At 40.3% G+C, this 26,401-nt stretch overlaps 1 protein-coding gene across 1 annotated transcript in view; it reads left to right on the top strand.

The window, feature by feature from the left end:
- GRHL2 (grainyhead like transcription factor 2) overlaps positions 1 to 26,401 on the top strand; it is a 494,191-nt gene that overhangs the window by 341,169 nt on the left and 126,621 nt on the right. Inside the window, exon 9 of the mRNA XM_069220568.1 lies at positions 16,252 to 16,410. Within this exon, the coding sequence (XP_069076669.1) occupies positions 16,252 to 16,410 (159 nt within the window). The remainder of the gene's footprint in view (positions 1 to 16,251; positions 16,411 to 26,401) is intronic.

A 26,401-nucleotide genomic window follows, 5' to 3' on the forward strand; every position in this document is an offset into this window, starting at 1 on the left:
ACTACGTTTAAACTTGAAGGACATCTTAGAATGTTATTGTCCTTTGATTATCAATGTTTTACCATTCTCATAAGTCCACCATGTTTAGAAGCAAAATGTTGCCATCATGGAACAGCGCAACAATGATGCATTATGCACCATATCATTCCACGATGCCCACCCACAGTGATGTTTAGTGAGCGGCCATCTTGGAATGTTATTGTGAAAAGGGTTTTTTTTTTTTACTGATCCAAGATGGCCAACTCATTGCTTCAAATTATGGTGGCAAGCTGGAACGTAAAAGCAATGATTTGCTATGAACAATAATATTCTAGGATGGCTGTCTAATGCTATGTTTAAATGTTTACTTATTTGTATTGCAGGTATATGCTTGCTATGTTGAGATGGCATTATTTTTAATTTTTTTCTACTTTTATTCATGTAATGTTGCATATGCTTGTTGAGTTTGTATGTATATTTTATTATGGATGACTGAGGAGTGAATGCTTGAAAGAGTCAGGGGGTAAATGAAAGGATGCATGGGTACACAGGTGAGTAACACTGCACACATGATAAGTTATTGTATGTCTAAAATCACAAGTGACTGAAGAAGCATGTTCAGTTACTAATCAGATCTTTAGCATTGCCAATGCATGTTTAATAGTTTAAGTAAACAAACCTAAGGTGACACTTATTTACAGTAGTGGAAATGATGAAATTTGGATCCCAGACTAAAAGACAGAAGTATTTATTAAGTGCAACTTAGCCGCAGCCTGTAAAGTATTTCCGCTCAATTCCAACTAACCTAGATTGAATCTCCAGACAGATCAGCATAGAACACAGTACAGAGAACAGTCCACTAGTTGACAGACCTTTCTCGGAGGAGAAGAGACCATAGGTGCAAATACCACACTCATTCCACCCAAACTTAGAAAAGTCATAGAAAACTAAAAGAACATTTATTTGAACATATCGATGAACAGCGAAGCAAATAATAAATTAAATCAAGAAACAAATGGAAACTCAGTCCAAGTTCCCCTTGAATGACATCACATAGTTAGGATTCCATAGCCCCCCTCATCAACTTTCACAGCATTGCAAAACAGCTTAAGAACTTTGCAAGGACAAGAAACTTGAGAGGCACCTTTTGTTGTAATAGATGACGTGACCACAATTACATCTCCAAATTTTAATTCTTGATGGAAAATAGGTTTACAGAGATCAAAGTTCTTTTTTATGATCAAAACATACTTTTCTTCCTTGATATTTCCCCTGGCAATCTTCCAATGAATGTGCTGTCTTTTTTCCATCCCATCCAACCTGAGGAAACATCTATATTGCCTTTGCTTCCCCTGAGTAGTTCAAAAGGTACCTTTCCATTCGTGGTACATGGAGTAAATCTGTAGACATTCCAAAAAGTTAATCAAACCATCCTTTCAAATCCTACACACACTCCTCTCCAAATGTATACATTCTTTTATTGCTCTGTCAAACCTCCCCACAATGCTGTTGTCTTCTGGATCTTACAAAACACACATCCTAAGCCTTATTACCCTAAATCTCAAATATTCTTCCATCTCTCTTGAAACAAACTGAAAACCATTGTCAGTAAGAATTCAATTTGAAAATCCTTGTCTAAAGAAGATTTTGCTTAAAAAGGCTGCAATTCTTTTAGTCTCACTCCTGTCTACAGTGTCAATCTCTGACCAACAAGAAAACTGACAACTAACACTAAGAGATAGGTGCATGATTTTTCCTCCTGCAAAAGACATACAATATCCAAGAAAGCATCTCCCCGTGCCTTGATCAGCACTTCTTTGCAGAGTTCTTAATTTTTACATTTTATAGCATTTCATGAAACCATGACACACTCCTACTAGTCTCTCAACTTGGATAAATATGCTTGGCCACCTGTAGCTTAATTGGTTCTTGCCTTGGTTTTACACATCACTTGATGACTCTTTTGTCCCATTGCCATACTTTCTTCTTTTTGAAAACCTGGAACAACCAACCTCATTCACTCAACACAACACCACTGTCTATAGATAACATGTTTCAGTTTCCAAAATGCTCAATGCTCCTGCAACCTCTCCTCGTGTGTCCATCCACTTTGTATGCCTTGTGCAGCACCTCATCACTTTGGAACAAAACTCTTTTAGTGACACTTCATGCTTTTACTTGCTTATTGTTGCCCAGATCAAACTCATCCACCTTTCCTGAACCTGCCTTGGACAGACAGTCAGCTACAATGTTATCCAGCCCAGGTATATAATGGACATCATAATTATAGTCTTGCAATCTTACAGTCCATTTGTTTAAGTTCTTAGACACATCATCCAGTCCTTTCTTGTTAGCACTTCTGTCAAAAGCTTAAAGTCAGTCCAAACTGAACATTTCCTCACAAAACAAAATTATTTGATGTCTTTGTAACCCCCTGGTCTCAAGAGGCAAATTATTAGATTCCCCTTTGCACAAAGACCTAGAAATATGGGCTGTAGGTCTAAAACCTTCATCTCATTTTTCCAACAAAAGAGCTCTGAACCCCAAAGTGTTGGCATCTGTTATGGTCCAACACTCTTGGGTAGGGTCTAAGCACTGTAGATCAGCCACACTTTCCATATGATCCTTCATACGAACTATCTCTCTTTCACACTTATCCAACTAAACAGATTTCTTCTCCTTTTTGAGCAGTACTCTCATATTGACAGTCTTAGAAGCCAGAATGGGAATAAACTTATCATTGAATTCCAAAATGCCCAAAAAATACATCAGTTGTTCCTTTTTTTGATGGACTTCATGCATTTAATATAGCAGAAATGATATCCTTCTTTGGACTAACTCCATCTTTCATGATGTGGTGCTCCAAATAATTATTCTCTTCCTTTGCAAACTTACATTTGCTCAGCTTGAGAGTCAAACATTTCACTAAAACCTGTCTAACTCTTATGGTATTTGAGAAGACTCAACAAATATTAGGATGTCACCCTAAAAAAACATTATACCTTCCATTTTCCTAAAAATGTTGTACATAATTGTTTGGATGACAGGCGGAGCTGGCACCAATCCAAACTACATTCTAACAAACTGGAAGGTTGCAAAAGCTACAATGAAAATCATAAGCTCTCTTGACTCTTGTTGTAGCCTAACTTGCTAGTACGCTGTAATGAGATCAGTGGTAGAGAGAATCCGGCCCAGTGAAGCATAGGTAGCATCTCTTTTATATCTAAAAACAGAAAATGATCCACTACCACAACTTTATTGAATGCCTTGAGTTCTACACATAAACTAATACCACTAGGCTGCTTGCGGGCCACGACTCTCGGGCCACTCACTCTGATGATAATTATAATGGTGATGATATGTGATTTATAGATATAGAGAGCACAGATACTCCAGACATTATATTACTCTTGTTGGAAGAGCCATGTTTTTAATTTTTTCTTAAAAATAGATAGCTCAGTTGTAGTGCATGATCCAAAGGAATTTTATTCCAGGTAACCCACCCTAGAGAAGAGAAGGACTTTCCACCGGTTCTTGCACTATGGATTTTAGGAATTCTGGCCAGCTGACCGTAGGTGGGCTGTAAATGTCTGGAGGGGACATAGCCTTTAATCCGCTCCCTAAGATACCCGGCTCCGTTAGCATGCAGTGCTTTGTGGATAAGGACTAAAGTTTTGAAGAGGATCCTTTTTTTAATAGAATCCAATTGAATGCCTTCAAGTGAGTAGTCATATGAGTTAGCGGAGGGAGGTTGAGAAGAATTTGGGCCGCTGAATTCTGTAACACTTGAAGTCTGTTAAGCAGATTTTCTGGGAACCTAAATATAGAGCATTTCCATAATTCAGTCTGGATGTTATCAAGGGTTGAATCTCCATTTTCTCTGCTTTGACAGAAAGTAGGGGAAGACACTTTTTCAGATTTTGAAGCAACCCAAAGCAGGAGCTGACCAGTGCATTAATTGTAGTTGGAAGGAAGGGTGCTATCAAAAGTAATTCCTAAATTTTTCACAGAGCCCTGTTGTGGGCCAGGGTGGGGGTGTCCTTCGGCCAGAAGGTCCTCCATGAATCTTGTGACACAGGGCCAAAAATAAGATCTCTGTCTTTTCAGGATTACATTCAGCTACAGGAACTGAACCTTCTTTTAACTTTATGTGGTGCAGATATCTCTTGAGACTCTGCAAATTGCCAGCAAACACATCATGAAATTCAGACACAAATTGTCCACCCTCATTCACTTCAACTGCATTCAGATTCTGTACAGTAGTCTCCTTGGTGTCCTTGATGTAATATTCTCTATGTTTGGCAGGGGACTCAGCATTGGGATCCAATAAAATTCCCAAAGCCCATTTGATCTTGCCAACACAATAACTACCACCTTTCACTGGAAAATAAACCTTACAAAGGAAATTCAAGTTCAGCTTCAAAAAAATCCCCTCAATTCAATTGTATGCTTTCCATACCCTCTGGGAAATACATTAAGGTCTTTTAACCGAAACCTCCTCAGGTATCTCTGATCAAAGACTTTTTTCAATATCAATGTCAGCCATACCTCAGAATCAACCAAAATCTTAACTTGAATTCCATCAATTATAATCACATCTTAATGATGTTCTTGGCACTTCCTTCAAAAACCATCAAAATACAATCAGCCATCAGCCATTTCTGACACTACTACATTAACTTTAACATTACTTTTAGCCAAAATAAAACACATTGGTCAGTAGCCTCCCTTCTTACTTAGCTTGCACACAACGTTAAGGACAGAACAGTTCTTATATAAACTTAGAAACTGTAGGTTGTTGATTTCTCCCCTTCAGTCATCATCTTTCATTGTAATGTTCATGACAAAAGGCTTGCTATTTTTGTATAATCTCTTGCACATGCTACTGAATGTTAAATTCCCTTGGCAATTGTTTTCCTTCATTTAATGTTGGATAATCTTTCAAGCAAACTTCTTGTTTGAACTTGTCCTGTAGATATTTATTGGTAAAGTGACTTCCTTACTGTAGTAATGCACACGTCTACACTCTCACCATATCTCTGTTCCCTTGTACAGAAATTAAACCTTCCTAATACAGTGTTAATATTGATAAGATATTGTAAATCTATTTTTATTGCAAATGTCAAATTCATTCAAATTATCGTCTACTTCATCCTTCAAGTCTAATACGTTTTCAAACACCTCGTGACCCTCAATTCTCAAATTTTACATAAATTATGAAGTTTTTATTTTAGCAGTTAGACTTTAACCACACACTTTTGCATTGTGCACAAATATTTTCATCCCTTTTGCCCATTGAAGGAGAACCTCCTTTGGAGATGTGAGGAAGAATGGTGGCACTACAGTCTCTGCATGTTCCTTGCAAGAAAGCTCAAAAATAAATAAGCATGAAATCTGATTAGGGACTTTATCTGTCTTCTTTTTCTTCAGAAATTTCTGAAAGTAGCTTAACCTTGATTTTCCAATTAAAGTTACCACTAACATAAATTGAAAGTAGAACTTTAATCTTGCGAAGAGATCTAAAGTAGCAATGTCAGTGTAACTGCTACTTTACAGACGGGTGATGGTGCAAATGTCTGTTGTAACAGTTCAACAATTTTAATTGTGCATTTGCTAAGAGTCAACATGCATGCATTTGCACAATGGAAATTCATTGTAGTAAATCCAGTAAATAATGCTGTTGGTTTAAAGATGTGGAACTGATGCTCATGTGGGACTGACTAGAAGCAAAGCAGCACAGGTGGAAGGGTGGTATAGTATAATATGGTGGTTATATTTATTTTGTCATGTTTATAGTTTTTTGATCCTTGTATATACTATAAAAAGGGAGCATGGGTCATCTGCCAATATTTCTATAAAATATCTTTTAAAGAAAGTTAAACCAAGAACTTTGGTAACTCTGCCTTTGCTGGGTCAAGTAATTAAGCAGTTAGTAAGATGCTGGGCCCACCTTTGCTAAGATGCTGCTTTTATGTATATTCATTCATCTGCCTTGTTTGATTCATCTTGATTCTTATCCGTTCTACAGTTGTTTGTTCGAAGCTCATTAATATTGGTACTGGTAATTAGTTTGTTTTCTAGATTGTTTTGTGATGCTTCTTGGTTGAAGATGCCCTCTGATGACTGCTTGATGATAGACGTGTTTGTCAGATAGTGCAATGTTTTTTCCTGGAGGTTAAGGTTAGTCTATGAAGTTTCTTTTTCGCAAGTCGGTATCAGACTTGTGCTTTAGGAAGGGCTAGACTTTGAGCATTTAGCTGAATGAAGTGTTGTCATTGATGGTGCAAATACACATTAGGAGTACCTTCCATAATTTGTTAACTTTTGCTGAAAATCTGTTTCCATCCAACTCGGGATTTTCTGAAGTGGGGAATGGCAAATTGAAGTTCTGATCAGGACCATCAAGGATGAATAGGTTAGTTTCTCATATATATTTTTGCAAGAACACTGGACACAAAGCTGCCTATTCACAAAAGGAAATCTACATGTGTTGATTTACTACAAGCACGTTTTTTCATCTTTTGAGTAGCTATTACTGTGGGTTATTTACAAAATCAAATGTACAGTTACTTAAAATGTACATTTACAAGTTTCCACTCCCTGAAACGGGGGTGGAGCCAAATTTAGAGGAGTGGAGTGTAAAGTTACTATTGCCAAGAAGGAAAAGTAATAAGTGAAACACCACATGTGGCCAAACATTGGTACTGCAACTCTCTCCAATAGAAAATAGTGTAGGTAGGGGGCTTAACATAAAACCTGGTAGAAAATTATATTAAATCAAATTAATTTATAGTTAAAAATATAAATAAATGTAATTTCATGTTGAAAATCATTAAAACTAAGCATATATTTTATTTTAACATATTTATTAATATTTAATGATGTAAGAATAATGTGCCATTAATTGTTACTAAAATATAAATAAATTACTTTTTACTAATTCCATGTATCACTTTTAATATCATTTAATAATGATAAAAAATGTATATATATTTTACTTTAGGTGGGGTTTTGCCACACAAATCAGTTTACATTGTTTTTCACTCTTGGATGCATGAATTAGACTTATGACTCACATGTCTAGGTAGCTGTCCTGTATGTTGTATATAGTGCGGCCATGTGAGATTATAGCCTACATGTTTAACATAGCTTTATCGGTGTTACTGCATATAAACCAATAGCTAACTAGCATTTGTATACTCCAGCCAGAAATTCTGGTGGGTCCTCATTCAGCTACACTTATCTACTAGAAACAGAACTAAATAAAGTTAATGCTTGTAGCCAAATGTTTATGCACTTCTTTGCTTGCTACAGTAGAGATAACTCACCTAGTTTGGTCCTCAGCTGTTCAGCCTGTGTATATGCGCTATCCAATGGTTTGTTGAAATTAGGAAAAGGTACCTACCCACACCTTCCTCTTCTCCAGTTTCCCCCTTCTCTCGCTAAATTAACGCCTTCCATAAACCCTTTCCGGATTGACCAACATTAAGGTGACTTCATTGATCTAAACATAAAGAGGGCAGCATGACATCATTTGAATTCAACTGCTATGATAGAATCCAGGTGGCACTCCACTATAAAATGATATGGATTAAAAAATTGGATTCTGGAGAGTTGATTTCTTTGACTAATTATGGTTCAAGATTTGTCAATATCTCACTGCAATGGTTCCAAAATATTTGTGCAACAATTGTAGAAAATAAGTGCCTGAGGCAAATTCATTCAAACAATAGTCTATGTTTGTATTCTGTTTTCTAAAATGAAGGGTGCAGTCTGTTCCCATCTTCACTGCTTTGCATTCTTCATTTTCTTTTTAACCATCCTTAGGAAGAAATCGTTCAGATTTTGGTTCTAGTCCTGGCCAATTCACCAGCTTTGTGAAGGTCTGCAAGCAATATATAACCCCAGTTATTGTCATACACATCTCACGAGTGGATCTTTTTATTGAGAAAAACTATGGGCCAGGTGTACAAAGCCCTTTTGCATTTCTTAACGGTTGGTATTTCGGGCCATTAACAAAGCAAAGCAGCCTTTTCTTATGTACAAAGGCCTTTAAGAAATTGCGAAATGCAATTTCTACACTGTGATTCCCAGACTAGGACATCGCAAATAGGGATTTCCTATTTGCGATTCCGATTCTGATGTACAAAGCATTTCCTAAATGTGAATTGATAACCAGGTGCAATTTAAAACAAGCATTTTGCAATACAATGGGTCTCGTGTTTGCTTCAGTTAGAGCTATTAGCATTGTAAATTCCTAACTGGACTTTTCTTGCAACATAAATTGAAAATGAGAAGTAAAACAGTTGACATAAGCAAGTCAATTCAAGATGTCATGGCTTTCATGAGCATGAGCGCGAAGGAGAGACACTAAAGGAAAAACAAGTTTGCTCACAGTCAAACGTATCAGCAGCTGTGCAACTACCCATTTAACAGAGTCGATAGCCAAGGCGGTAACAAAACTGTCCCAAGGAAGGTCAAACATAAAGCATTTACAATGATAACAAAGGATTTTTGAAAGGTAATCCCATGAACGAGTGATAGGGATAGGCGTGCAGTGGGCGTGGTTAAAAGCCCACAGATAGATTACAACACGTCAGACCACTTGCACGCTCGCCCTAAAAAGCACCCTTAGGTGCTTTTTTAAATTGCAATAGAGCACACACATGCCCCTTAGGCATTTGTGTGCTCTACAGGTGCACCCCTATTTTTCGGATGCATCAAGGAGGGCCTTTTGCCCTTTGCCATCCCTGGCTTTGCATTTCCTAAATAGCGATTTTTTAAATAAGAAATCTCCATTTAGGAAAAGCAAAACCGGCCCATTGACTAAAATGCAATGAGATTTCTTAATACCGATTTCCTAATACCGATTACTACTTTGTCGGAATCGCTATGAGGAAATCAGTATCTCTGTACATAGCATTTTCCATTTCTTAAACAGCAATTTCTATGAATTTGCTACTTAAGAAATGCAAAATTTCATTTTTGTACATCTTGCCCTATATTTTATAATAATGTGGCTGTTTTTTAAAGAGCTGTTTACCATAGGCCTTTGTGATGGCACGTGGCTTCATCTCATAAACCTTGTGAGTTAGTAGAACACATGCACACACATCTTTGATGAGAAGAAACTTGCAATCATAACCCCTTTTCTAAGAATTTGTCAGTTACATTCTGATATACTAATGTCTGTCAGTGCACATGCATGGTTAATGAATCACAAGTCATTGATGCCCAAGTGTGTGTCTCGATCATAGATGCTTCTGGTGTGCCAACACATCCATTGCCTTCTCTCTGCTCAGATATGAATATTGTTGTAATACATCAACTCAACATGAATAAATGTACTCCCTGTACACAATCAGGCCACTGGGCATGGAACAAATACTACCCATACTCAAACATCAACAAAAATAAAAGAAAAGAGGCTAAAATCCTATAATAATCACCATATGTGAAAAAGCGCATATAAATATCAACCTTATTCACATCAATGATATGAAACATCATTTTCATATCAACTTTTATTCAAAATCCTCCATGTTGGTTATTTATCTAATGTGGCTTAATGAATCAAGGCTGTCATTCATTGAACAATATAACTCAATCTTAACTTTGATATATATCCTTAGAAAATATTCAAAATGGCCATTAGCTTATTAGATGTTCTCCATTGTGATTTATACAGTTCTCCAATACATAACTCAGTCTAATATAGCTTTTTGAGTATATATCTATGCATGTTTCGGCTAGACCACCTTCTACAGGGTTGTCACATTCAACATCCCTTTAGGTCAAACCAAAACCTTCATAAAATATAATAACCAACTGATCCACGCCCTTGTTACACAAAAAATGTAATTCACCCCCGTCTTCCAAGTGCAATACGGAAGAAAAATCACCACCCCACTCTGAAAATCTGTCTCGCACTGCCTTACACTAGTATCCAGAGACGACTAAAATATACGTAGTCCCTGCCCAGTGCATTAATCTATGCCCACCCTTTGAGGGGTCCATAAACTCTTTACCAGATATCAAAGATACTGCCTGTTGCAGTCATCTACAGTTGCGCAACGGAGAATCCATAAACTCCTTACCTGATGTCAAGATCTTCCCGAACACTGGAATGACCAATGAAGATATTGTACTCATACACGGGATAGAATGCCTCCAGGAAAGCTAAAAGGCATATTTGTTTCCATGAATTCTCTGCTGCGAAACGAATGAAAACCGCAGGTATATTCAACCATCCTGGCTAATAACTTGACAATACCGGAATCAAATAACACAGAGTTCTAACTTATGTAGTAGGTCTCCCACATTAAATTGCTAGTGTTGTAAAATACTTCAAGGATGTAATGCCCAGCACGATACAGCTAAAGATGAACCAATGGAAAAGGTCTTTTTTTTAGCAAAAAGGATTCGTTAACTACTGTGGATAATATTCGTGCCCATTTTACTTCCTCTCACCAAAGCTATACACAAAACAATAGCTATACTGTAGCTACACTCTCCATATGTACCCAACGTCACCTCACCTTAAAATACACTTCACTTGAGGCCACTCTAGTCGTACCTCCCACCGTGAGACAAACTTGCTCGGCGCCTGTAAAAAAAAGTCATTGCATTCTGCCTGAACCTTAAATGCGCAGAAGCCCGAGTCATGGCGTCTAAGCATAATGAAGCTTCACAAAGTTGCACTGCGGTGGTGGCCATCGAAAGATGGAACACCGATATATCTAAACCAAAGGACTTCAAATAGCTTATAAGGTATATTGAGAATATACCAACCATATGATGCGATAGCCCACACAATCCTTATATTATTACCTAGACCTAGGGGCTTAAAAAATTATGAATGATTGGGCTAGCTCAAAAATGAACGCATGCTAGGCGACCCCTCTGCTCAAAGAGCTTTCTAAAACTATTACAATCTATTGGGAATGTTACAATTATACCTCCCCCTTAGAATTGTATCATTTCATGCATGTCTGTTTCTTTATTTACACTCAGCACATACCCCAAGCTAATAATTACAAAAGCTGACCTCCATACTTATCTTGACTAAAAACACCACTTAGGTATATAAATATGCATTCCATATAATCTTTAAGGTCCTGCTCCTTAGCCAATACTGAAACTAGGTAATTACCACGTACTATCTACTATCTATTAGCATTCTCCCAGGGATCTCGCTGTTCAATCCATTCCTATGAGTTTGGAAAGTAAAAATCCAATATACCTCTTGCAGCTTTCTATAATTGGCAATATCTTTCCCTGCTGGTGCTGATATTTTTTCCGAAATAAACCAGTTTGTGCTATCCGAGAAGTGGCCTCTTTCCCATAAATGTTTAACTAATGGCGCCTCAAACTTTTTTTGTTCTTATGGCCAATCTATGTTGATTCAAACCTATATGGAAACTCCAGCCTGTTTCACCTACCTATCCCTGATCACAGGGATAAATTAACAAATACACAACAATCTGCGATTTACAGTTGGTCATAGTCTTTTGATGAATGGTATAACCATTGTGTGTGAGAATACTTGTTTGTATCGCACATCGTCCACACCTAAAATTACCACTTACAGGGTTACTCCCATCTATGGTCCTCTGCACAAAACCCACATTCCTATTGAGCCATGATCTTACTAATTTGTTCTTGAGATTGTTATTTTGCCGGTTTGCAAATACAGGTCTCTGGAGTTTCTCTGTACTCTCTGGGTCCGTGTTCAAAATACACAGTTCGAAGTTATCACCTGCTGTACTTTTCATTCATTACTGAATGCTTAGTGACACAGACAAATTGAGGCTCACTTTCCCTCTTCTCATTGCACAGCAGGTGATGTCTATCATAATACCGTGCTCTTTTGTAAGATTCTCTAATAATTCTTTTAGGGTACCCCCTCCTGCAGAATTTCTCACGCATCATGGTAACCTTCTCGTCAAAGTCGAGGTTGCTACAGTTACGCCTCATTCTAAGAAACTGTCCAAATGGGATCCCTGCTTTTGATTTCCTAAATGGGTGGTAACTATTAAAGTGAAGCAGGGTATTCCGCGCCAAAGGTTTCACATATAGGTCACCTCTAGTAGCCCTGTGTTATAATGGATCTAAAAGTCCAGGAATTCTACTTTCTAGCAACTCATATTTGCTGTAAATTTGAGATTATGATCACATAAATTAATCCATTCTAGGAATTCCTTCAGGGTATTTTCCTCTCCTTCCCAAAGAAAATATTGTCCATGAACCAAGACCAATGAAGGGCGGATTCATACAATGGAACTAATTCATTGTGGATGAATCAGTCTTGGAAATGTCCCATAAATATATATTAACTATACTTGGAGCACAAAACGCCCCCATGCTCACTCCTTTGGTCAGAACGAAAATGTAACACATTCTACCTAGGTGGTCATGAGATCTTTGATTGCATTGTTCCTAGTGATTGTGTTTGATATTTTCTCAGCAGGGGTCTTTCATTTGTAGACCTAAGTACATTGTGTTAACCATTTCTTGAGCGTGTTACTGCACAATGGCCTTCCTGACAGAATGAACGTATTCATAGTTGACTTGGAGAAACTACTTGTGTCCTTTAGAATTTAAATCTTCTTAAAGTCTCTCCAACAGACAGCTTTAGCTATCAAATTGTCCTCGTGTTACTAATAATTTAAAAAATATTTACAAGATGCAGTACAGATATAGTGGGCTTTGGGTCAGCCTCCTTTAGCCATTGGCTCTTACATAATTTTCAAGAATTGCTGTTGGTTGAATGGGCTGTGCATCAGTATCTTGGCATTTTGTGAAAGGTTACACTGCTCTGTTAGGATATGGTGCTAGAGCTACAATCAATGCTCTTTCCCTGTCTCTCTCACCTTGCTCACTTGCTTCCCCTCACCCTGTCATCCTTACTTACCCGTTTCCCTCACATCCGCTCTCATTACCCTCACCCCATCATCTTTGATGCTTGCCTTCTATTCTGCTGCCCCATCATTCCCGCCTCTTAGACCACAGTTAATTTCCCCATCCATCCTTGCCTTCTCGTTCCCACTGTCATTTTATACATCATTTGTTCTTGCCTCCTCATTTTTGCCTCACCATGTCATCCATTGGTCCTATTTGCTTATCACTCCCCCTTGTCATTTGCTTCCTAGCAGCTCATTGGCCTTTTTTCTTTGCCTACATGCCCCATAGCAAATTTCCCTGCCCCAACAAATCGATTGCCACTGACTGCAATGGGGGTATTTTGTGTATCTTTCACCCTACAAGGGCTGAATGGACATTGAATAGGAAATTATGGGTATGGTGTCCGACACATCTGCTAACCAATGACTTGCAAGGGCATGCCTAGTGACTCCCTTTGGTCGTCATATGACGCCCAGAGGTGTGTGTTTTTCAGTTCTTTCCGCTAAGGCTGGGGGTGGGACAGTAGGACTTGGGCAAATAACCGGGTCTCAGGGTAAGAGAGCACTTCTGGTGGGACAGCGGCATCGTATGCACTATACACTTAAATTAGTGTTTTCCTAAATAACAAGTTTGCTGTCCACAGACTTCTGGTGTGTGTCAGTGCATTTGTAGTCCTTCTTCCATGTTGCCTTTGTGGAAGCGCTGTATTGCATAATGAAATGCAAGACAGCGCTGACTTTGATTTGTTGACTCTGTTCATGTTTGCGAACACAATATTTGAAGCACATATCTTCCTGCAAACCAGGATGGTTAAGCGTTCTCCCTATGACGCTTCCTTCATAGCCTGACATTGATATTAAGACAAACTTGTACTGACAGCTGGCAGGCATCAGTGTCAATCGTCACAACATTGCCACCCTCCCTGCTGAGAGTTTTCCTAAAAATAAATTACCTACATCGAGGATGGAGAATATGGTCAACAGCAAAATGGCACGCCTGCAGGGACATCTGAAGGATTCTGGGGGCCCTGGGGCAAACGTATTTGGGATCCCCTGTTCGGAACAGCTTTGAATTTATGATCCAATTTCAGCCATATCTTGCCCTTTTTGGCCAGGCTGCTGACAGTGTCCAGACACACTCGTCCAAATTCTAAATGTGTTTACGTTTACACAGAGAAGGTTTTTGGCTTCTGAAATCAGCTCCACCCTGGGATGTATTTATGAGTGCCTGCACCCAAGGATAAGTAACAGAGTATTAAACAGAGTATTAATATATATAGATATTTCGCATATTGTGATATTAATAAAAGTCCAGTCTAAGGTAACTGCCCGTTGTTGCAAGGAATAAATGTAAATAATTTACATTTTATGGTTGCATAAGAGGGGGAAGGGCAGAGAGGCAGGAGGGGGTTGATAGAGTAGTGGAGCATTAACAACTATCTCATTGGGCGGCGAGTGTGAATTCAGAGTTATATATTTCAGCATGGCATATGTAGGCAATGATTATCGTGTCGGCAGTTACTAATGGTTTCAAAAATGAGACTGTGTGTGCCCCTGGAGATCATACATGGGTCTGAGAAAAGAAGTTATCAGCTGTGGAATGAATGTGCAAAGAAGCAACTCTGTGATAAACTGATCTCAGTTTATGTGGGGGTGCGAAACGTCTTCCTCTTGGAACACATTAATCTCATACCCAACCCGGGGGCAGGCTATTTAATAGAGAAAAATATATTTTATTGCACCAAACCAACCTCGGTAACCTTAACTCTTTTCTTTCTATCACACTGTGTATTTTGACATCTGGAAACAGATCATTATTTTGCCTGCTGTCTAATGACAGCAGCTTGAGGTATTTCAAGCAGTGATGCCCCACCTGGACTAATGATTTTCTCGTGTCCATCCTTATGTTTAAAATTAACACTGTGGTCAACATTCCTTTGTTCAGTAACACCACCAAAGCATCAAGCAAGTAATCTGGTTAGCTCTCCTTCCACTTAATGCTCTATCTTACAGCCAGCAAAACTCTCAAACATCATGTTAGCAATCCACCTGAAATAAGCAAATGGAAGGATGCACCATCACCATCCTATAGACATTGGCTACACGCCTTGAACATCTTCTGAAAAACTCAGCCTCCCTCGCAGGCGGTCTTAGCTAGAATTTTTAATGCATTAGCCACCTCTTAGAAGAGTAGATCCTACTATTTGCATTTTGGCTCTTAGGTCACTATACTCTGCTTCACACTTGGGAGTTTAACATGGCTCTGATTTTTCTTTCTTTCTTATCTGTGCCAGATCCTCTCTCTCCCTTAGTACATACCTGCTTTGACAGTGTGAAGTCGTGTCACGTGTTCACCTAATTTCTGTGCATTAAAGGGGGACAGATATTTGAATCCCTTCTGAAGTTAGGCTGGTACCAGGAGCATTGTCTGTTTTCTAGCTTTGCCTATCAAATACCTGAAGGCAGAAAACCACAGAGAGGACACAGAAGTCCTGGACTAGAATGCTAATCTATCCTGACTAGGACTTGAGGCCAGAGACACCTCTGGAGAAGAAGAGATCCTTCTAGAAGAATTCCAAGGAGGAACCAGGAGAGGGTTAGAACAGCAGGATAATCCAGAAGGAAGATGGAGAGGATGATAAATGGCAAAACCACAGAAGAGAACTGCCAATCAATCAGAGGTGCTGGAACAAGACAACAGGTCTGCACGAAGCAGTGTGACAGAAGATATGAATCAATTTCTCTCCTTTTACAGGCAGATGGAACAGGAAATACCTAGGATGTCATATTGGATTGGGAAAAAGGTTATGGACTTCAATACAGTGATGACCATCTTGAATTGAGTAAGATATTATTCCTCAGAAATCCTCAAAGGGTTTTCTGGGGAAGAGAAAGGACTGGAAGCATGGTGGCACCAATATCGTCTCCTGATAGAGACCCCACATGAGAAGGAAAGTAGCGTAGGGAATAACATCATTGATGGGCCAGTCTCCTGAAGATAAGTTTAGATTAAGAACGTGGCTGCCCACTGGCAATTTCAGACCTCCCAGCTTTGGGGGAACCATGCATTCCACCCGCCCAAGATATCCTCAGGTGCTTACATTGGGCAGGACGCTGGCAGCAGTGGAACAGTTGTACTTCAATAGGTCTCCTATAACATCTGAGTAAAGGGTTTCTACTATGTTTTCACTTTATTACACATATCTTTTGTTTACTTAATTGTAACAGGACCACACCATTAAAATATAGCAGCACTGTCATCTGTTTTGGTGTCATGCAATTGCAAACATGTATATTTTCAGCTACTACATTATTTAGAATAGCTACATCATTAATGTATATTTAAGTAGCCATTTCCCTTCTTTTGCAGATTTTCATCACAGTAAACTGCCTGAGCACGGATTTTTCCTCTCAGAAAGGGGTGAAGGGACTGCCTTTGATGATACAGATTGACACCTACAGCTACAATAATCGCAGCAATAAACCAATCCACAGAGCTTACTGCCAGATAAAGGTGTTCTGTGATAAGGTAAGGGGTTGCAGTGGTTGCTGATCCTGCCGGACAAATTTGTTCACCTAAATTGAATGCAGAATTCTTGAAGACATATTCTTGCTTACTTGTTGGAGTCAAAATTGATACCTTTTGCTCACGACTGCTTTGAGATTATCATTCTTATCCTTGTCAAACTCATCAAAGTTAACAAGCTCCAGCTGATATTGTGTTTTATGCATTATGACTCACATTCGCAAGCCTGCTTTCCTGAGGAGAGACCCCACCCATATCATAGCTCCTTGGCAAAGTTCATATGTCAGAGTTATTTGTATGCATATGACGGTCCATTCATTTCTCCCACTTACCCGCGATTGCAGGTGGACTGGTAAATTCCAATCCCTGGAAAAGGACCCATAGTTATGCGGGGTTTTGAAATCCCAATATTCAGGTAAATGCTGCACTCCCACAATTTTCCATTGGTAAATTCCACAAGATCAAACTTGGCAAGGTCTGCTGAGAAAAATGCGTAGTATATTCTCATATATGTGGAATTTGGTGCAAATGCATGCAAATTCTCATTTTAGAGAGGCCCAAACCCTAGACAGTTGAACAGCCACAGACAGGAAATCAGTAAAGAAAATCATCATCACCCCAACAATATGGAAATCCCCTACTCTGTGGAATGAAAACCAGGGTGCTGTCCCAGCATGCACAGTGATGACGCAGCACGTTAGGGAGCTGATAAAACTCAGTGACTGTCAGTGTGCGTGGAGCACACAGTGAATATAATTGTTTGGTGTGGGTCAGGCACTAGCAATGTTGCTCCTCCTGGTTTCCTTGGGGCAGTACCTAAAACAGTCCAAGCAGCGATATGTCAGAAAAGGTGAGCCCTTTGCATTAGTAGGATGTTAGTCTCAGGATCCTTCTGTAAGGCAATCTAACTTGGTAAGCGCAATATGCCATGAAGGGGTGGCAGCATCATTGAGATGAATTTCTGTTAGCACTAACTGTCTTGCCCTGCACTTAAAGTAGCTCTTGTTGACAAGGTCAGCCAGTTTTTTTTTCTAGATGTTTTCTGTTTGCTCTTTGAATGCATTGATTCTTTCATTGGCTGTTGAACAAAAATAAAGCAGGGAAGATAAGCATAATATGAAGCCTCCAGGTCATAAAATTCAGTCTGCCATAAGTAGTTCAACTATTCCTGTTGTACCGAAGCCTGAAAAGGAAGTCCTTTGTCCACAGGGACAACTGGATATATTATGTCTGTGCTCACTATGGCACCAATTTAGAAGGTAGTAGTAAATTTGGGCAGAAAAGCTAATTCCTGTTTGGTGTTTGTCAAATTTGTGTGCTCAAATTACACTTAAATCAGAAATATTCAGCACAACTGGTTTTAGTCTCTATTTGCACATGTACATGCTGGCCTAGTTGTACTACTGCTGTACACTGTTGTGAGGCAGCGAAAAACTAAGGGGGTCTAGCCTAATACCCTACTATACCTGGGTAACACTGTAGTGAAAACAGCCATAGCTAGGTGCTTTATGAAATGTCCCATTGAGGTTACTGTCCCGGCTATGGTACTTTGTATTCTGTACGTGGCACAACTGCCCTAGGAATGGTACTTGGGTATCAGAGAACTTAGAGAAATTACCTAGCTATTGTGCATTAGGGATAAGACTATTGTGGTGCTCAGAAGACTTGCAACAAAACTACCTATACTATGACGGAGTTGATGAGGGGGGTACACTGCACCTCTATATGTTGCATTACCAGTTCTAGTTCTGAAAATGTAAGAGTAACAACAGGGGTTTAACAAGTCAAGATAATGGTTAAAAGTAGCATAGATGCTGCATTTTGCACTCCGTAGTCGAGTTATAGAGGCACTTGTCAAGCCCAAATACACTACATTTCCAAAATCAAGCCTAGAGAAAATGACTGCCATGATTCCTAGTGAAAAAGTCGAATACAGTAGTATCATCTTTAGCTGTGTAAGCTGAAAGTAATACACATTGACCACAGAGGATAGTTGGACAGCCATGGAGACTTTTAATTCCAGGTATAAATCAAGGCTCTTCGGTTTTATTTTGGAGTCTCAAAGAGGTGTTACCTCCAACAGTAGGATGGTTTACTATTTCGAGGGGCTTAGTTTTAAAAGCATCCACAATTTTGCTGCTCAGAATATCTCTACCGAGTTTGTCTGCCACACATCACCATCATTCTATATCATTTGCATACATGAACATGCATTTGCAATGCAAGGGGTCTTGCGTTTGCTCGAGTTAGAGCTGTTAACATTGTAAATTCCTAGCTGGACTTTTCTTGCCTCTTAAATTGAAAATGAAAAGTAAAACAGTTGACATAAGCGAGCCAACTCAAAGCACCACGGCCATCCTGAGCATGATCGTGAAGGAGAGACACAAAAAGAAAAAGAAGTTTGCTCACAGTCGAAGCTATCAGCAAAAGTGCAATATCCATGTAAAAGGGTTGGTGTCCCAAAGTGGTAACCAAACTGCCCCAAGGAGGAACAAACGTAAAGCATTTACCAATCATGACAAAGGATTTTTGAAAGGCAAGCCCACGTGTCATAGTGATGGGCGTGTGGTGGGCGTGGTTAAAGGCACACAAGACTCGCAACAGGTCAGAGTGCTTGCATGCTCAACCTAAAAAAAAGTCTGCCATGAGAGTCAATATGCTAGCTAAAAGTTGAAGGTAAGAAGTAGTAGTGATATTACAGAGCCTTATGGAACTCCCTTGGTTACTTGTTTCAAGAAGGTCTTAGAAGGGGAACATGACCATGCTTTGATAGTGATTGTGTAGGAAGTAGAGACCCAGTTGAACATCCTATTCATAATCCTCATGCTGGACAATTGATCCAAGAGCTTCTGGTGGCCAAACGTAATGAATGTGACAGGTGAGTGTAATTGAATTGCCTTCACCCTCTCTACTTTCATTGTATCAAGCACCATTAAGACCTCAGACTTAGGTCTCATCGTAGCTTGAAACACGTTTTGACATATGTCCATGGTGCTGGAGATATCAGTTAGTTTTTTGCAACTGTCAGGAATAAAGAATGAAGTCTTTCCGAGAATTGTACAGGAAATGGCAGCAGATCACTGGTCGAACCCATAGGATTCCATTTGAGTTTTTAAGTCACGGTGTAACAATGGCTGTCTTACTGAAATCATTTCTAGTAAGAGGAGAAGATGTTGACAAACCCTGGTGAGCAATCTCAGGCGGGACAAAGATGGACAAAGGAGCTGAAGTGAAAGCATGTTCAAAAACTAACCCCTTATTTATGATATTGGCGTCATCTTGAAAGGGGTGGAATTCATTAGTGCACTGTTCAAGTGCAGCAGTAGTTTACACAATAGATATGCTCGGCTATCTAGTTAATCGATTATAGCAAAAAATGTCTTTGGAAAGCTTTGAGCTGAAAGGATCCAATCTGATTGATATAGTCAATATAGGTGTGTGATGACCTGAACCAAGCCATTCAGTTATTGATGTATTGCCAGTTTATTGCTGCTGCTTTACATATGGTTCTAAACTCATTTGAAGACCCTGGTCTTTGCCTTTTCTGTTTACAAATTTAGGGGTGCATCATTTACAAAAGGGGTGGTTCAGAGACCCAGCCCCAATGCAATGAGGTCAAGCAATTCCTCCAGCATGGACACTTGGGCTGGCCAACAAGTTGCATTGTTACCTAAGAAGATATTATGTTTCAGCTTTGAAGATTTGTTTGAAAGTATAAGAAAAAGTCACTTTAGAGATTGTACAATATGCATACTTGTGTGAACAGAGAGCCTAATGTGAATATAAATTAAAGTTAAATAGTGGTCTGTCCACGTAAGTACAATGGGTGTCTCGAAGAACACCAAGACTGATGTAGAAAATAGGGTCTACATTATGTCCAACAGCATGAGTGAAAGGTTTAATTTGTTGGATCAGATTAAAGCCTTGTAGACCCCTCAGAAAGAATATCCATGCGGACCACTCAGTCCTTTTCTTGAGGGATAAAGATAACTCGGGATGTTAATTGGTTACAAGTCAAATATTGTTGGGAAATAAAATTGAGTATCTCAGTAGAAGATGTTGATGAAACAGGAGGGTGACAAATAAGGATAAGTTGAATATATTTGAGCCTGTTGTTGAATTAACTGCCAAGATATTGCTATTACCTATTTGCCTACATAAAGCAAAGTGACATTCAGGTCTACCTTCCAAATAAGACTAACACTGCATCTTCTTCTTAAGAGGCCACTCAGATGGATGAACCTTTCAGTTCGAGCCACCGACTTGTCAAAAATTATACCACAGAAGGAGGAGGTCAGGCCAAAATTCAATCATTTGTAATAATTACTGCCATCTCAAACCAATTGGGAGCTCCAATAACTGTGAACAGTATAGGCATATGGCATTAATAAGCTCAGACATCAAAATATTGGCCAATTACTGGCCAATTAACTATGCAAAGGTTTTTCCTATGATTGTGCACCTTGGCTAGGGATTGTGACCGTGTTGTTTCGCTTTACACAGAAAAAGCTTTTGACATGGTAGGTTGGAGCTACCTATTAAGGGAAATTGGCATTTTCTTCATGAATGTATAGCTGCATGAAGACCACTCCCACTGCTAAAATAATCTGTCGGAGTATCAGTTGGTGTTTTGGGCCTTTCGTGGGTAGAAGGGGTTCTAGTAACCACTCTAGTTCTTATTAGCATTGGAGCCTCCCTTCATTGCATTAAAATCCAATATACAAGTTAAAAGGTTACACTCCGTGCCAGTAGACGTGATGCTCTATGCAGAGAATGTTATGCATCTATTAATAAATCCCATTACTCTGTTAAGCAGCAATGAATTACATGCGAAGAGCTCCCTCTAGCACGTGTCAATATGCAGGACTTAAGATTTAGAAGACAGCCAAGAACTACATTAGCAGTGGACCCAATCCGACCTCCTCAAAAGAAGTAAATTAAATCTCTCATTTTATGGCTGAAATGTGTGTCGGAAAATAGCGTTTAATACAATCCCTGTGTTACTCAGCAGAGGGTTTTGGTCCAGAGGCTCGAAACGAAAGTCAGAGTCAGGAGGACTTGGGCTTGGTTTTTGAATTAATGTCACTACATGATCTGTAACCAAATGTAGGCAGCTCTTACTTCAGAAGGTGTAATTATCAAATGATTTGCAGATGATAGGCATAATTGCATTGGATCAGTTCCTGCACAATTATCGAGTGTACCGGATTTCGCTACTTATGAACGGTGCTTTGTAGACTACAATGAGGAAAACTATTTATTTCACTTAATAAAACTTCTGCTTCCGAGGTCCTAGGCTTTGGAGACCTCTGCATGTGGTACAGGATCTGCAAACCCTAAAAGGAAACCTTCTGAGGGAAAGGCTCTGGTGCCTATCGCCGAGTACAGGTCGTCGGAGATCCTTTCAGGATCTGCCATTCTCAGTTTACATACATGCACTACTTACTCATGCCGTCTTTTCAAGAGTACCTGTTAATATTCCTCACTATCAGCTTAATTTGTAAGGTATTTAAATTCAGTCATTTCTGTCAGCCAGCTTCTAATTTGCTGTATTGTGTTGATACAGAAGTGAGACATATCACTTGTTACACTTGATATTTTTTTATTGCTAGGTGTCATACCACAAGACAGGATCCTATTTATTTATAGTTTAATTTTGTGGAATATTTATCAGGGTATATTCTAGAAAATAACTATGTACGTAGCCTTAGTTATTGTGTCTTGCAATTGTTTTTGTCTTGCTAAGCAGATTGTCTTGCTTTTCTGAAATGGCTAGGTCTGGGCGTTGTACTTCCCAATTGGTTGTGTCATCTCACAGTAGGTGTCAGTGCTTCACTACTCCAGGACGCCTATTGCAGGTAGTTTGAGTAATACAAGCGTTCTCATTCATTCCTTCATTGATTCATTCATTCATTAATTCATATTTAATACTGTGCTACCCCACCTGGCTAAATCGTCCTAAGGTAAATGTCTGTGGAACTACTGACATCTGCCCTTGAATTTTGCTTATAGCCCCCGGGGTCCAGTTTCATGCTTGTCATTTCATATGTTTCATGAAGTGGCATGTTCTCAGTGACATGGCAGCTGCAACGGCAATACCTGCTTTTTAAGTCAAGCATAGGCAGTGAGCATGCGCTGTCTGCAAGACATGCCATAATCAGTCTATGGGCTTTAACCAAGCCCAATACTGCCATTCGTTCTTTGGTGTGCTCGTCTTAAATGCTTTCTTTTTATTGGTGCGTTGTTTCTAAATGTTCCTCCTTTGTGTGCTTGGTTCCCTCCCAGACGATTTCACTAAGAGAGCATTTTTGTTGGCCACGCTTCCTCCTGTTACAGCGTGTGATGTCCCGTCCTCCCTCCTCCTATCTGGGTATTGCAGCCTTAGTGTTTTTTTGGTTGTCCATCGCAATGTGTTCACGCCACACCAGTCAAAACACTGTGGGGGTTATTACAACTTTGGAGGAGGTGTTAATCCATCCCAAAAGTGACAGTAAAGTGACGGATATACCACCAGCCGTATTACGAGTTCCATAGGATATAATGGAGTCGTAATACGGCTGGTGGTATATCCGTCACTTTACCGTCACTTTTGGGACGGATTAACACCTCCTCCAAAATTGTAATAACCCCCTGTGTCTAGAAAGGCACGAAAGGTTTAAGATTTCATTTGTTCTTGTGTCTCTGCTCAGGTATACATAATTGAAATTTTCCAAGCCACTTTTCCCTCTACTTCTACTTTAGAAATAATTGGCTCTGTGTGCATGTTTTGCACCCTCTGGCAGACACACACTCATCCACTTTCAGTCTTCCTCATTCCAAATTCCTCTAACTAGTGCTGCAGCTGCTTCTCTGTTTCCAGTGGTAAATCCTCATTCTTAATCCTATAGGCAGTGTTGCTAGCTGCTTCTCTGGTCCCAGTGGTAATTCCTCTTTCTAAGTCCCCTTAGACAGTGCTGAGGCTGCTCCTCTGGTCCCAGTGGAAATTCCTCATTCTTAGTCCTGAAGATAATGCTGCAGCTGCTTCACTGGGCCCGTTGGTAATTCCTCATTCTAAGTCCTCAAGACAATGCTGCAAGCTGCTTCTCTGGTCCCGTCTGTAATTCCTCATTCTAAGTCCTGTAGGCAGTGCTGCTATCTGCTTCTCTTGTCTCAGTGGTAATTCCTCATTCTAAGTCCTCTAAACAGTGCAGCTAGCTGCTTCTCGGGTCCCAGTGGTAATTCCTTATTCTTACTCCTGTAGACAATGCTGCAGCTGCTTCTCTGGTCCCAGTGGTAATTCCTCGTTCCTCGTTCTAAGTCCTCTAGACAGTTCTGCTGCTGCTTCTCTGGTCCCAGTGGTAATTCCTCATTCTTAGTCCTCTAGACAATGCCGCAAGCTGCTTCTCTGGTCCCGCCGGTAATTTCTCATTCTAAGTCCTCTAGGCAGTGTTGCTAGCTGCTTCTATGGTCCTAGTGGTGATTTCTCATTCTAAGTCCTCTAGACAGTGCTGTAAACTGCCTCTCTGGTCCCAGTAGTAATTCATCATTCTGAGTCCTGTAGACCATGCTGCAGCTGCTTCTGTGGTCCCTGTGGTAAATTCTATGGTTCCGTCAGTAATTCCTCATTCAAAGTCCTCTTGACAATGCTGCAAGCTGCTTTTCTGGTCCTGTCGGTAATTCCTCAGTCTAGACAATGCTGCAGCTGCTTCTCTGGCCCCAGTCCTCCAGGCAGTGCTGCTAGCTGCTTCTCTGATCCCAGTGATAATTCCTCATTCTTAGTCCGCTAGACAGTGCTGCTAGCTGCTTCTCTGGCCCCAGTGGTAATTCCTCATTCTTAGTCCTCTAGAAAGTGCTGCTAGCTGCTTCTCTGGTCCCATCAGTAATTACTCAATCTAAGTCTTCTAGAGAATGCTGTAAGCTGCTTCTCTGGTTCCGTCGGTAATTCCTCATTCTAAGTCCTCTAGGCAGTGCTGCTAGCTGCTTCTCTGGTCCCATCAGTAATTACTCAATCTAAGTCTTCTAGAGAATGCTGTAAGCTGCTTCTCTGGTTCCGTCGGTAATTCCTCATTCTAAGTCCTCTAGGCAGTGCTGCTAGCTGTTTTTCTGGTCCCAGTGGTAATTCCTAATTCTAAGTCCTCTAGGCATTGCTGAAGCTGCTTCACTGGTCCCAGTGGTAATTCCTCATTCTTAGTCCTCTAGGAACTGTTTCTAGCTGCTTCTCTGGTCCCGTCAATAATTCCTCATTCAAAGTCCTCTAGACAATGCTGCAAGCTGCTTTTCTGGTCCTGTCGGTAATTCCTCAATCTAGACAATGCTGCAGTTGCTTCTCCGGCCCCAGTCCTCCAAGCAGTGCTGCTAGCTGCTTCTCTGATCCCAGTGATAATTCCTCATTCGTAGTCCGCTAGACAGTGCTGCTAGCTGCTTCTGTGGTCCCAGGGGTAAGTACTCATTCTAAGTCCTCTAGACAATGCTGCAAGCTGCTTTTCAGGTCCTGTTGGAAATTCCTCAGTTTAAGTCCTCTAGGCAGTGCTGCTAGCTGCTTCTCTGGTCCCAGTGGTAATTCAGCATTCTAAGTCCTCTAAAGAGTGCTGCTAGCTGCTTCTCGGGTCCCAGTGTTAATTCCTCATTCTTAGTCCTGTAGACAATGCTGCGCCTACTTCTCTGGTTCTAGTGATAATTTCTCATTCTAAGTCTTCTAGACAGTGATGCAGTTGCTTCTCTGGTCTCAGTGGTAATTCCTCATTCTTACTCTTCTAGGAAGTGCTGCTAGCTGCTTCTTTGGTCCCGTTGGTAATTCCTCATTCTAAGTCATGTAGACAATGCTGCAAGCTGCTTCTCTAGTCCCATTGGTAATTCCTCATTCATTCATCATTCTTATTCCTCTGGGAAGTGCTGCTAGCTGCTTCTTTTGTCCCAGTGGTAATGCCTCATTCTAAGTCCTTCAGACATTGCTGCTTCTCTGGTCCTGTCAGTAACTCTCCCATTGTAAGTACTCTAGGCAGTTTTGCAGCTGTGTCTCTGGTCACAGTGGTAATTCCTCATTCTTAGTCCTCTAGGGAGTGCTGCTAGCTGCTTCTCTGGTCCCGTCAGTAACTCTACCATTATAAGTCCTCTAAGCAGTGCTGCAGCTGTGTCTCTGGTCACACACAGAGGAAAATTCTCATTCTAATTCCTCTAAACAATGCTGCAACTGCTTTTCTGTTCTGTCAGTAACTGCCCCATTTTAAGTCCTCTAGGCAGCGCTGCAGCTGTGTCTCTGTCCCAGTGGTAATTTTTCATTCTTTGTCCCCTAGACAGTGCTGCAGCTGCTTCGCTGGTCCTGTCGGTAACTCTTCCATTCTAAGTCCTCTAGGCAGTGCTGCAGCTGTGTCTGTTCCCAGCGGTAATTCCCCATTCTTTGTCCTCTAGACAGTGCTGCAGCTGCGTCTCTGTTCATACACCCATTTCACTCCAAACCAATTCACATAAGTAAGAGACATTGTCATTTACAACGCCAATAGCTCTTACTCTCGCAAATGCAAGACCTATTCCATTGCAAATGCTTGTTTATCCTGATAGTGGCTTTGTAATACACTGCACAGTGTCTGTGCTCTCTGATTCTTTAAAACAATAGCTGTCCAGACCAAAACTGCGGCTCTTGATCGAAATCTCCTTTCTGGCAGCTCAGGTTCCGTGGATGCGTGCTTGTACTGAACAGACAGACTGGGGGCTGGGGAGCTGCTCTTTGTGATTTGTTTGCACTGGGCCTTGCCAGCCGGTCTGCTGGTTCACATCTGCACGGTTTAAAGAATAGAAAAAAGGCTATTATTCTTCCCGTTTTATCACAGCGGAGACCCCGCCATTAACGCCAAGTGAGGGAGGGTTTAATTAAAAAGGAAGACACATTAGCAGCCGCTCCCCCCTGGAGAGGTTCACTGTAATTACCAGAGTGAATACAATATATTCATGACAATGAGGTAATAGCAGCCCTCAGGCCGCGCTTAGAGTTGAGGCTCGCGACAGCGGCGCCATGTTA

Source organism: Pleurodeles waltl, chromosome 2_2, assembly GCF_031143425.1.
Source record: "Pleurodeles waltl isolate 20211129_DDA chromosome 2_2, aPleWal1.hap1.20221129, whole genome shotgun sequence".
NCBI lineage: Eukaryota > Metazoa > Chordata > Amphibia > Caudata > Salamandridae > Pleurodeles > Pleurodeles waltl.